Genomic DNA, 12,634 nt, shown 5'->3' with positions numbered 1-12,634 from the left:
GATTTTGGGCCCTGCCATTCCAGTCTGTGGAAAAATTAACCTGAATTCACCATTCTTCACTTTGCAAAAAGTATCAAGAACTGATCCAGAATCCCTCAGGGGGAAAACCAGGTGATTGTCTCCTGGCAGTGCTACCTTGATCACCCTTTCTTGCCATGACACCTCCCCCTGACAGCAGTTTTCAGCTAGCTGAAAAGTTCCCAGTTGGTAGCCCCATGGCCATGCAGCCTGCCATCCACCCTGCACCTGCCCTGGAGATGTAGGCTCTGCCTGCCCTGTACCTTGCAGCCCCCTCGACACACATCCTGACAGAAAAAAAACCTGAAAAAGGACCACATTGTCACTATTCCCAATTTTTCTATGCTGAAAATGGGTTTTAAAACCTACTATGCTGTACTATACTATACGGTCTTAAAACCTACCCATAGGGTTCTTGATACAGTAGAACTAGAAACATAATTATACATTATATACTTGGGGGGTGGGGAGAATACAACCCCAAAACACAAACAACTTTCAAAGCCAGCCACAGAGCTCTGACAAGTGTTTCCCATCTAATCTTTGGTAGTGATCTACGGATGGTTTTGAAAATCTAAAGTGAAATAGCCAAAAAGGTGAGAACCACTTCTATAGGTAAGCAGAATAAGAGATATTTTTAAATGGATCTGAACATAGTCGATAGTACTAAGGCAGTAAAAATTTCTTTCATGGAGGAATAATCAGAAAGAAAACCCCTGTACAGCCATCCTACAGGGTTCAAGATTATATGAAAACCATTACCCACATCTTTGACAATAAGCAGCCATTCTAGAGGTTTCTGCTTTGTCACATTGCATCAGAGCTGCCTTGAGGGTGAATGTTTTGACCGTTCACCTAACCAGTTGCCAAGATTTTCTTAGCTGGAAGTTCAGACATCCAAAATAAGTTATTTTCTTTCAAATACTTGGGTTTAGGTTTATTAAGAGGACAGGGTGCCACAGAGAACGAAACAAAGGCAAGAACATAAAATAATGGATAAAGAAGAAGAACAGAAGGGAGAAGCATAAGAGAATTAGCAAAAGGTATTTGTAATTTCAGCACAATTTGTAATGTTGGGACAACTCATTAAGCTTAAAGAACACATTAGGAGCTGTCTGTGGTGACAGTGACAGTGCATCATCAAGCAGAGAAAGGCAGAGGGCTCTTACTGCAGCATATGTGTCTGGCTGGCGTCCTTCTGTTTGTCAGGTACCTCGTAGTGGGGAGAAATCTTGCCAAGGCCGCTGTCGCTCAGCATCCTCTTCCGAACCGCAGGGTTCCACCGATCCGATATTCTAAGGAGAGAAGAAGGAAGAGAAAGGCATTCACACCCCTTGTGAGCTCCACTTTGAAGCTGTCTTATGCTTATTGGGTCCCAGCGTTTTTCAGCCCATGGCAAGTTAAAATTAATTCACTATGAGTACAAAACTGTTCCTAAAGATGAATAGACGTATTTCTGATCCGTCAAGAGGATGATAAGAAACAGAGACACTTCATGATCGTTCTTAGACACAAAGGGCTTCAGGGCCTTACACAGTGGAATCTGACCATTCAGAGAAGAAGTTTGTAACTCAATTGTAAGAGATTTAAGGCAGGATTTAGGGTTAGGTGGTGTGAGGTGGTTAAAAGGTGCTGAAGTCCACTATTCCTGCTGTGTGTTCCAGGAAGCTTAATAGAGTAGATGTTACACTACTGTCTGCCTGTCATTACCACGGCTGGATTTGTTCCTACTTAATACCTGCCCTCCCATATCTCCTAATCCTTCAGAAAAGGGGACCGGAAAGAGATGCCCATCTCTAATATAACTGCTGAAAATCAGATGCCAGCAGCACTCACCCAGATGCCTGCTCCACTACCAGATCAGGCATTCCTGGTGGTGTCCCCACCTGCTGAGACATTACCATCTCTGGATCCAGAATAAAAATCTCGTCCTGCGAAATTTCCGTCACAAAGTGCAAATGTTCCTGTTGGAGTGACAGAAGCAACAAATAATGAACCTGCAGCATCACTGGTCTCTCAGAGTACCCAGCTGCCCTAGAGTGAGCTGAGTGCACGTCAGGGTCTCTGAAGAATATTCAAGGGACTCTGTGTTTTTATTTGAATGTGTACTCATACACACACACATATTTAAATCAATGCCACAGAAGTCACCTATTAATATGTCATTGATTTCAAGCCAAACAAGATTCCCAATGACCAAGCTGCACACTCACAGCAACACTTTAAAGGCTGTTACTCAACGAGTATACCATTCTGATGACACCTGGACATCTACCCAAAAAGCTGAGGTTCACATTCGAAATGAGGACCAACACCTGAGGTCTCTTCTTCAATGATGGTTGACAGAACTTTTCATTGTTTGGGGGTACTCTTCCAGATCTCCACCACTTGTACATTCTGTTTTCACATCTCCTTTACCACAGTTGTCTTTCTCAGTCCTTTATTTTTATTATTGACAATGAAGGTTCATTGTCTTTCAAAAAAAAACCACTGAGTGTGAGTGTGCCTGTCTATGTCGGCAAATGGGCAGGAAATTTGCCACTGTTTGTGTGCTGGGACCAACACACAGTACTGATTTTTTCCCCAGAGAAACACAGGATGAAGGAGTGGGAGTTAAAGATGACCATTAGTACAGTATTAGAGAAATGCAGAATAAGCCAAACAGAGTCACATTGCCTAGTTTAATCTGTAGCAGCATCTTCTTCACCCCTGCCTTCCAAATGTTAGATTACAACATCAAAGCATTTATTTGACTGTGTGCAAAGAAGTCCCATGGTGGCTACATGCAGAGACTGAACCTGGGAACTCTAAACTAAAGTCACAGCTCCTTCCACTTGAACTAAAGCACCAGCTGCTTTTGCTAAGAAACAGTAATATGTTCATATGATTCAGAAACAGTTTACACAGCTCTCAGGGGGACCAGATACAAACAATCACTGTGTGAAATCGACAATTTGCACTTAATGCTGAGCCACTAATTGGCCTGTTCTGGCTACAAATCAGAAATACCAAAAGCCTTGTAAAATTTTCAGTGTCTTTTAGAAAATATATTCAGATTGTCAGATCTATGCCACAGGTTTGAATCCAGCAGAGATACGCATTGTTTTGGGGTTCCTTGGGAATATTTTATGAATCTCTTTTCATAATTCTCAAATTGTAGCAACACCATAACTTCCATAGCTATTTCATGGCGCACACACACAGGATCAAGACTTCTGGTGCATAAAAACATCAGTGAAATGATAAATACAAATACACTGGTACCACACAGATGCCCCTAGTAAGACTTGATAAGGAAATTCTGATCTGTACATCAGATTGGTAGTGAACAGAATGGCAGATGGTCAGCAGATACCAGACCATCAGTGAAACAAAGTGAATTAGATCAACTAAAAAACAGCCCAGAATTTTTTTCTCTACTTCTCATGAGACATCATGAGTAACATTTTGCAATACACAGGAAGAATGGCAGATAATTCATTTTAAGCTGCATATAACATAGCTTTAAAAAAAAAAAATCTGTAGAAACAAAAACCAAATAAGGATTTACCTGAGATCTGTCAATGCGGTAAAAACGATCAGCAGAAGTTGCTGCAACACAGAAACAACAGCAGAAAACAGTCTGAGCAAAACTGCATGGACAAGATGGGCTGCACTGACATCAGTAGCTCATAACACAAGCTCTGCATCAGGGAAGTCACAGTGGCTCCACAAGAACATAAGCAGATTCCTTATGTCCATATGAGTGGTGTCCCTTCGGTCAGTGCTGTGACCAACATCTTGGTCAGCGACAGGGACAGTGGGATCAAGTGTGCCCTTGGTAAGTTCCCTGCTCACACCAGCCTGGGTGGTGCAGTCAACATGCAGAAGCAAAGGGATACCAGCCAGGGGCACCTTGGCATGCTTGAGAGGTGGGCCAGTGCAACCCTCGTGGAGTTCAACAAAGCAAAGTGCAAGGTCCTCACAGGAGCCGTGGCAATACCAGGCACACGTACAGGCTGGGTGGAGAAGTGACTGAGAGCAGCCCTACAGAGAAGGACTTGGGGGTGATGGCTGGTGAAAAACTCAGCAGAACCTGCTGGGTGTGCTTTTAGCCCAGAAAGCCAACCATGTCCTGGGCTGCAGTAAAAAGGATTGTGGCCACCAGGTCAAGGGAAGGGATTCTCCCCCTCTGCTCTTGTGAGACCCCACCTGGACTGCTGTGCACAGTTCTGCTGCCCCCAACACAAGAACGACCTGGAATTGTTGAAGCAAGTCCAGAGGAGGGCCCTGAAGCTGATAAGAGGACTGGAGCACCTCCCTGACAAAGATAGTCTGAGAAAGTTGGGGCTGCTCAGCCTGGAGAAGATAAGGTTGCATGGAAAACTCAAAGCAACCTTCCAGCATCTGAAGAGGCCTACAGGGAGGCTGAAGAGGGACTCTTCATCAGGAACCATGGTGACGGGACAAGGAGTAATGGGTACATACTGAAAAAAGGGGAAATTTAGGCTAAATATTAGGAAGAAATTCTTTATTGTGAGAGTAGTGAGATAGCTGAACAGGTTGTCCAGGGAAGTTGTGAATGCCCCAACCCTGGCAGTGTTCAAGGTCAGGTTGGGTAAGGCCTTGAGCAGCCTGGTCTAGTGAGAGGTGGCCCTGCCCATGGCAGGGGGAGTTTGGACTAGATGATCTTTAAGGTCCCTTCTAACCCTTAATCTCCTATGATTCTGTGATATTCCTATCCCATTAAATGCTGCATTTAAAGATAAGGCTTAATGAAACAGCAGTCACTGAAAATATTAACTTGAAATAAATATTTTAAAAATGTATAAAATGGATTTCAGTCTTATAAGAAGAATTGATTACATTAAAATATGTGACAGAAAAAGCTACTTTGTTCTGATGAGAGTATAGCAAGCATATACTGAATTTGATGGGTCTAATGGGATTAATTCAAATTCTGAATCTGAAGAACAATAATATGCTTGGGAGCTCTTTATAAATCAAATGCATGGCCACAGATATTGACTCTGAATTAGCAATATGTTCAAGGGAAATTTATGCTACTCATGAAAAACACATGAAAATAGAGGGATTCACTAAATAAAGCATGTATTATGAATCTTGTCACTGCAAAATAATTCATATTACTAACCCCAAAAGTATTTATCATCTACAATGTGCTTCATCAGATGTGATTTTTTTTTTTGTATCCGCTTTGCATTTATTTGGGTAAGTGAAATCAGGTTCATTCACTCTGCAGTTTTGACACAAGGGCACAGTGATGGAGCATTGTAGGTTTTGGCACTGCACAGGAATATCAAATACTAAAGACAAAACTGAACACATCTACCCATCCAGCTTTCTCCAAAAACCGAACAGATTCTCACTATGTCTTTTATCAATGTCCCTCATGAAAGACAAGGAAGGGTGATTAGAAATTGCCAAGGAGAATTTGTTTTTTGTTTAGAGCATTAAAAATTTAAGTCTCTCCATGCTGAAGTTTTTGTAAAAGCAGATGCCATCCATTTCAGCTGCTAATTCCTGTGCTCTGGAGCCTGATGTAAAGCCCAGATAAGTCATCTGCTTTGACAAAGTCTGGGTCAAATACAAGTGCAGCTCTCCAGGGAGTTTCATGAAGTGCAGCATTACAAGGAAAGGGAGGTACCTTTCTGTCACCTAAACACTGTAGTGCCTAAAGAATACAGCACTTGCAGAGAAACCAGGGTGAAGAACTCAGCCTGACCAGCAGCAGTGAATTGCCACAACTGGCTGCACTCTGAGCACAGGCAGTGCACGCGATAAAGTCTGCTCACCACAGCAGAGACCCTGATAAACCAAACTTCCAACCTCCCTCAGGGGATCACCTCTCTTTGGGGTGAAAAAGCTACAGCAGATATTTTGATTGCTAGATGAAGGGCCTGTTTCATTTTTTGAGAAGGGAAAGGGGAACACTCAGCTCCTTTTTTACCTGCTCAGGGTAACAAGAAGGAGCAATTACCCTTCTCTAGTAATACACTCAGATCTACCCTCCAGAAGCACACCAGAAGCAAGCAGCATGCCAGGCAAAAGAGAAGGGAGACGAACTTACCGTCTAGGAAGCACCATCTAGGAGAGAGCCTCTGAACAGAAAGTACTCTGGGGAAAGAGCTTTCCTGGTCCTGGATAGGGCAGGGAAATTACATTATAAAAAAACCCCAACAAGCTGTTTCTTCTCTAAAAAGGACTATTTTCTAGACTTTGATTTTTTCATTTTGCTCTACTGACATTACACAATGTGCAAACTCTGTATAACCCAGGAACCAAATGAAATGACTGGGGAGGAATTAAGATCTTCTTCCTGACCCAGACTCATCAAGGACTCAAACAGTGAACCTCATGTGTTTTATCTCTTACTGGAGAGGTAAAAAGGATCAAAAGAGATCTAAGAGAGCAGAGTGTGATCATGGTTCTGCTCCATGCTGCCAGTGAATGGTCAGACAACTTCCAAAATCTGCTGCATATAACATTTAAACACAAATATATTTGCACAGGGCAAAACACAGTAGCATGGATATTTGGCACACACAGTTTGTATAGACACAGATCCTATCCTTATTCACATCTTAAGCAGTACAGTCAGCACATCTGTAAATGCAAATTCAGGTACACGTTGCCTCAAGACTTAACTTTACTCCTCTTTCAGGCAAAAGACTACAGAGCGGTGTACCAAGTCACATGGCAAGAAAAGAAAGAGTAGAAGCAACAGGGAGGATTTCACTTGATCCCATAAACCTTGTTCTCATATACAGCTTATGGTCTCCAGCCTCTGTGCATTACAGAGATGGAGACAATGAGAGCAAAATATCCCATAAAGTGAACTGTAACTGTGCATGAGGAGCAAATAACACATCTCAGTGATTTCACAGACTCAGATTTAAAATACAACTTTGTCTAATACGGGCTAACGGACTTGTGGGATTTTTAGGTTACATTGTATTGCCACTGGAGTGTTTGTGGAAGAATCAAGGATCTTTGAACTCTACTAGGCTTGCTGACATCGATGTATCTACACGCACAAAGCTTTATGTATCTCAATACTTAGTCCACTCTGTGTGGAAAGGAAGGGACTGCAACACAAAGGACAAAAGCAAGAAAACATCCAACAGTGTGTACTAAAATTGAGTTTATAAAAACAGGAGAAATTAGTAAAATTCATGGAGTACAAAATGTACAAAATGAAGATAGGAATACTGCTGGTAAATATCAGCTCAAGTCACACATTGCATATTGCAACACACTCTCTCCAAGACTTCATTACAGTTCAGCTACAGAACTAGCTTGCAAATTCTCAGGCCCATGAGAATGATATTTTGTGAGCATTAAACTTACTGGAGAAACAAAACAGAATGAGAAAGAACTCTGGTATATTTTTTCTCATTTGCACCTGGGTTTGTTAATATTTCTGCTGACTGCCTATGTTTTGAACTGCAGAGGAATCACACAAGAGAACTGCATTTATGAGACTTAAAAGTACCCATGACACCTTATTAGTGAAGTATGAAGACAGTTCCATCAACTCAAGCACCCTACTCATGCTCTTTAACCCCTGCTTTTTCCCATTTCTGTAATATGTAGAGGGATACCAACAAATACAGAGCAAACCTCAAATTAACCTAAGAGGACAATTTGCAGAAATGACCCACTGAGAAAAAAAAACAAACAATGAAGATTCCTAGACAAACAAGTATTGAAGACAAAACACAGAGAGAGGTGAATTTAAAATGCAGCATCATAAAAAATGAACGGTATGTTAGGGATTTCACACTGCTGTGCACTACAAAAGATGGGTAGGAAACTAATTTATATACTGCTGTAACTGCAGAGGTTAGAGCCAAGTATGGAGCTGATTTCTGACATTTCATACTCTCTTGTAGCTCTCCCCATATATGCAGATTTAGTTCTTCATTTTACCTCAGGCAGTTTCCTACACATGGAACAGTCAGCAGCCACTTAGGTTAATTTATAATGAGTGGAACAGAATCATACATGCTGGTTCATTAGTCAATTTGCTAGACACTAACACTTCTCTAAAACTCAGTTCCAGGGCAATGATTGATGGAAATGTCAAGAATATGAAGTTAGCATTGGATAGGGAAACAAAGAAACGAACCATGAACTGATATAGAGAAGGCAACTCCAGGAAAACATGCCAAATTGCATTTTCTTACAGTGTCTGCAGTCAGTGCACCTACTGGCATTCTCGTGAAACTGGAATTCTGTATCACCCAAGTCATCATTAACCCCAAAGAAATTATCTACAATTTCACCACAATTCATTCCTGTCAGCTGGATCCCTGTGTGCTTTCTCAGTGAACTCATTCCTGCTGATCCAACAAGACTTGCATTGTTATTTCTAGGAAAATGCTATCAACACCATGCAAACCTGTCCTGTGATCCTAAGCACTATGTCAACTGACCATGATTTGTGGCAAGTCTCTGTGCTAATATCAAATAATTCAGGAGTCAGTAGAGTTAGTCTCAGTTAGTTTACTTCCAATTTACATGCTCTACAATGAATTACTTTAATGAGAGAAATAGTGCTCTTGAATCATACTTCCAACTGAAAAGGCAAGTTCTGTATTACATAAACTGTAGAATAAAGTTGTAAAACACAAAGAGACCAATTTTAAGAACTATCCACCTAAACTAAAACCTATTTATCTCATGCAGAAAACACAAATGTGCTTAGGATGCATTAAAAAATTACCCTGAATATTATGTTAAAGTAAAGGTAGATGTCTGTCCTGTACAGAATTATTAAGAGGTTGGGCCTGCTAAAACACCTTTTTTTTTTTTTTTCTCTCAGTGATAGATTTTATTACAACAGGTATGCAATACAACATGTTATTGTTCAGTTTCTCAAACAGAGAAACAATTTTACTTTGTCATTTGTCCTACAGGACACATTTTCACATTCACTTCAGTGTGCAAAATACTGCTATTGCAATATCACTCACATCATCATGCTGTGCTAGTTTTAAAGGTGATTCCATAAGGCCTGTCCAAGAGAAAGCAGAACGAGCTTCCAATATTTAAGGGTAAATAAGATAATCAGATAATCAGAAACTCATCTAACGTATGGGTCTTTCACCCAAGAACATATGGGTTCGAATGCAAAGAACACCGTTCCCATTTTTAAGCCTCTATTCGTTCTGATACTAAAAGGAAAGCTTATCTTACCTGGTAATGAACTCTCTGTGTAGTAGAAGTTACTGACTGTAGGTCCTAGCAGGAGGATGAAAAACACAGCAGTGATGAAAAAGATTAAAGCAACGACAAGAGCTGTTTGCAGTTCTACTATCTGAAGCGGTTGGGCAAACACAAACCATTTTGCAAGTATTTTTCACTGGTTTTAAGCATATGAAACAAACACCACAGAAAAGCCAAGGAAAGTACACTTCAAGTTAAGATTTGTATGCATTTGGTCCAAAAAATAGTTTAAAAAATATAGAGATAACACTAATGTATATTTACCATGTTACAAACTCAATTTTTTCCAAGAGAACTATCTAAACTTACAACATCAGCAACAAAAATTAATGAAAATATGTCAAAAATCTGGAAGACATTTTTACAAATATTTCTGAGTGATTAATGCACTAAAGAAAACCACTGACAGTTCTCTCTATTTGAAGACAACCTCACTCCAAGAAGGTCATATCAGAATGATCCTGACATTTAACAGGGTTCGGGAATCTAATTTATTTTAATAGAGATTTTGTCAAATAATTATAGCTCATGACATAGTCTACCAAAGAGCCTGGCCTGCAAGCCATTGCTCTTTGGCAGCATGCAAGTTGACAGAGCCCAGTAAACCTTGGCGTCTCTATTCCCAGCAAATGGGACTGAGCCAAATCAAGCACACACACAAAAAAGTAGTACAAACTCTGCAAAAGGTTGGAGAAACACGGTTCCTCCACATCCACTATGGGTAATTCAACCAGAACATCTAGCTGTGATATAGTTTAGGTATAACCCTTCAGGGTTACACCTAAAACTGCCTGAACTCTGTGTGAAATCACATTTCTAATCTGATGAGATCATCATCATGATTATTTCACTGTAATATTCTGTACTGGATACATCAAATATGCACCACCTTACAATATAGTTTTATGTCTGATAACACTAGTCACACCCAAGGTCTGAATGTCCAGAAATGCATTTGATGAAGGGAATTCTGGCTGAAATGGAAAGAAGTGAAAGCCTGAGGTGAGATGCTCATATTCAGACTGCAAGTGCAGAGTTCCAAAATCTATGGGAAGTCAACGGCTCCCAAAGAGTTCAATTGAAGGGATGAGATTCCTAGTTCGTACATAAACTAGACCAACAATTTATAAATTGTTATAAATGTAAATATATAAATTGCTTGTAAGTGCAATGTCCTCAGGCTTGTAAATGTTCTTGAAAGCTATCACTAAGAGATTAAAAAAATCAGAGACAATACATTAATGAAAACCATTAGTTTTATCACTAAAGGCATTCACACTTAAAATGATTTGGGCAATGAACCACTTGGAGTCTGCATTTCCCAGACTGTATTGTAGAATGAACTCTCATGAGGCGAGGTATTCGAGAATAAGAGCAACACTATTGTTAGCTGCATGAACACCCATTTCTGTGTCTTTGAAAATATCTAGTTGATATTTGCTGTGTTTAGTGGTGTCCCAGATTGCTCCATGACAGTATTAAAGAATGACATTTGCATAATTAGACCCACTCAAATACCACAATGTTTATCCTTGCATAACACACTTTCTAATCCATAATTTATGTAATTTCAATAAGGGATATGGAAAGTCCTAGTATTCCATTGTGAATCAAGCAGAAGTAAACACACCCACCCACTTCAATTCAGTTTTCATTTAAAAGGAATCAGTATGATTTTTAATTTTCTATTTAGGGAACATTTTTCAGTACTTTTTTATTACCATATCTTAATTCTAGAAATTTGGTTTCAACGGTAGGCAAATTGCAATACTCTTGATACATGGTTGTAGCAATTATTAGACTCAGAACTGAAAAAAGCATAAAATAGATTAGTAAATTATATCTGAATTCACAAAAGCCTCACCTCTTGTAGACGGTCAATGTACATACGACAAGTCTCCAAGTCACAGTCTCCTCGTACAACTATGATTCCTAGGGGAATGGCTGAAAAAAATCAAAAACAAAGAAAAACCTCTTTAACTGAAGTCTCTTGGACTGTAACAGACTTGTGATGGGCTCCAATTTTGTTTTTTAATAACCTCATGAAAGTTTGCTATTATCTAAATCTTAACAGTTATTTAAAAGCAGGAGCATATTATCCATCATTAGTTTCACCCATTTATAATTATCAAATATTTCATTTTCAACTGGCTTTCATGGTTTCATGAAAGAAGCTAAAACATATTCAGTTAAATTATGTACTTCATTTTCAGATCTGAACATCAAATATTATCTGCAAAACAAAGGAACATACCCCAGAACAAGAGTTTGGGGGGGGCACCCTTATACATTGAAATAAGAGTGATATTTCATTCTCAGAACTCAAATTCTACAGATTTAGAGCAATGATAGTCACAGCCTGATTTCAGGGAAAACTACCCAACAGCAGGTTATTTGGATGTAAGGCTGCTCTAAAATAAAAACAGGCATTATTCCATCTACACAGAGAATTGACACATCTCCATATTTAGTCAGACAGAAAAAAGAAATAACTTGTGAAAATACAGAAAAAAATTCCCTCCAGGTTAGGGCAAAATTTTTAATAATGGGAGATTGAGGTTTCTACAGTCGTTCTGTTCTTGCTGCCAAAAAGAGTGCAAAACAAATTCACAAAAAGAAAAATAAATAATGAAGAATCCTTAATAAAAGGGAAAAAAATTACTCCACAAGAAAAGCACCAAGAGAGCTACCTACTAAGACCTCATTAAATAAAAAGAAAACAAGTGAAAACTCTTGAGTACCGGATTTTATAAAACTGAATCACTGAATTAAGTCCTTTTTTTCTCCCTGAAGGGTCTTTAATCAAAGAATGGCCAAAAGATTTATGGGAGCAGTGGGAAAGATATTTAAATCCTCACATGAAATATTCCAGAAGGAGAACAAAATATCAATTCATAAACAATTTTGATAATTGGATAATGAACAGCAACATAAAATCACCAAGGTTTCTGAGATAAACAGAAAAAACACCTGTACTGCAACCCTTCCTGCTGCTGAAAAGAAGTTGGCTAAGAGGGAGAGATATTTAAATACTGACAAGCTCTTCATTCTGACAAGAGAACAGGACAGTGCTAAAAGATGTTGGGGAACAGAGCTCTGTTTTTCTGGACCACCGGGACTTGAAGCACAAAGAGGAGCTCAGCAGCTTCCAGGGAGAAGACCTGGGGAGCACCTACTGCAGTCAAGGTCGCTGTGGACCTCAGAGGCCAGCACAGGGCTCAGCAATGCTGCCAGAACTGTGTTTGGAAAGCAAATTGAACAGCAGAAGAGCTGTGGACCCAAGAAAACAGGAAGCAGGGGAAAAAGTGCTGGAGCAAGAAACAATAACATAAAGAGGGAATAGGCAGGAAGGAAGAGCTCACACATCTCCTGAAATAACACTGAC

The 12,634-nt window shown here is 39.8% G+C and overlaps 1 protein-coding gene across 8 annotated transcripts in view; it reads right to left on the bottom strand.

Moving 5' to 3' along the window:
• DGKI (diacylglycerol kinase iota) overlaps window positions 1–12,634 on the bottom strand; it is a 211,885-nt gene that overhangs the window by 55,745 nt on the left and 143,506 nt on the right. For all 8 annotated transcript variants that reach the window (XM_032105887.1, XM_032105885.1, XM_032105886.1 and 5 more), the window contains 6 exons: window positions 11,114–11,193; window positions 9,220–9,264; window positions 6,089–6,158; window positions 3,569–3,609; window positions 1,855–1,982; window positions 1,188–1,313 (listed from right to left, as the gene is read on the bottom strand). In XM_032105887.1, coding sequence (XP_031961778.1) covers window positions 1,188–1,313; window positions 1,855–1,982; window positions 3,569–3,609; window positions 6,089–6,158; window positions 9,220–9,264; window positions 11,114–11,193 — 490 coding nt within the window. The remainder of the gene's footprint in view (window positions 1–1,187; window positions 1,314–1,854; window positions 1,983–3,568; window positions 3,610–6,088; window positions 6,159–9,219; window positions 9,265–11,113; window positions 11,194–12,634) is intronic.

This window comes from Corvus moneduloides, chromosome 4 (genome assembly GCF_009650955.1).
Source record: "Corvus moneduloides isolate bCorMon1 chromosome 4, bCorMon1.pri, whole genome shotgun sequence".
NCBI lineage: Eukaryota > Metazoa > Chordata > Aves > Passeriformes > Corvidae > Corvus > Corvus moneduloides.
The sequence above is the reverse complement of the archived record's forward strand: the minus strand, read 5'-3'. Positions and strand labels throughout refer to the sequence as shown.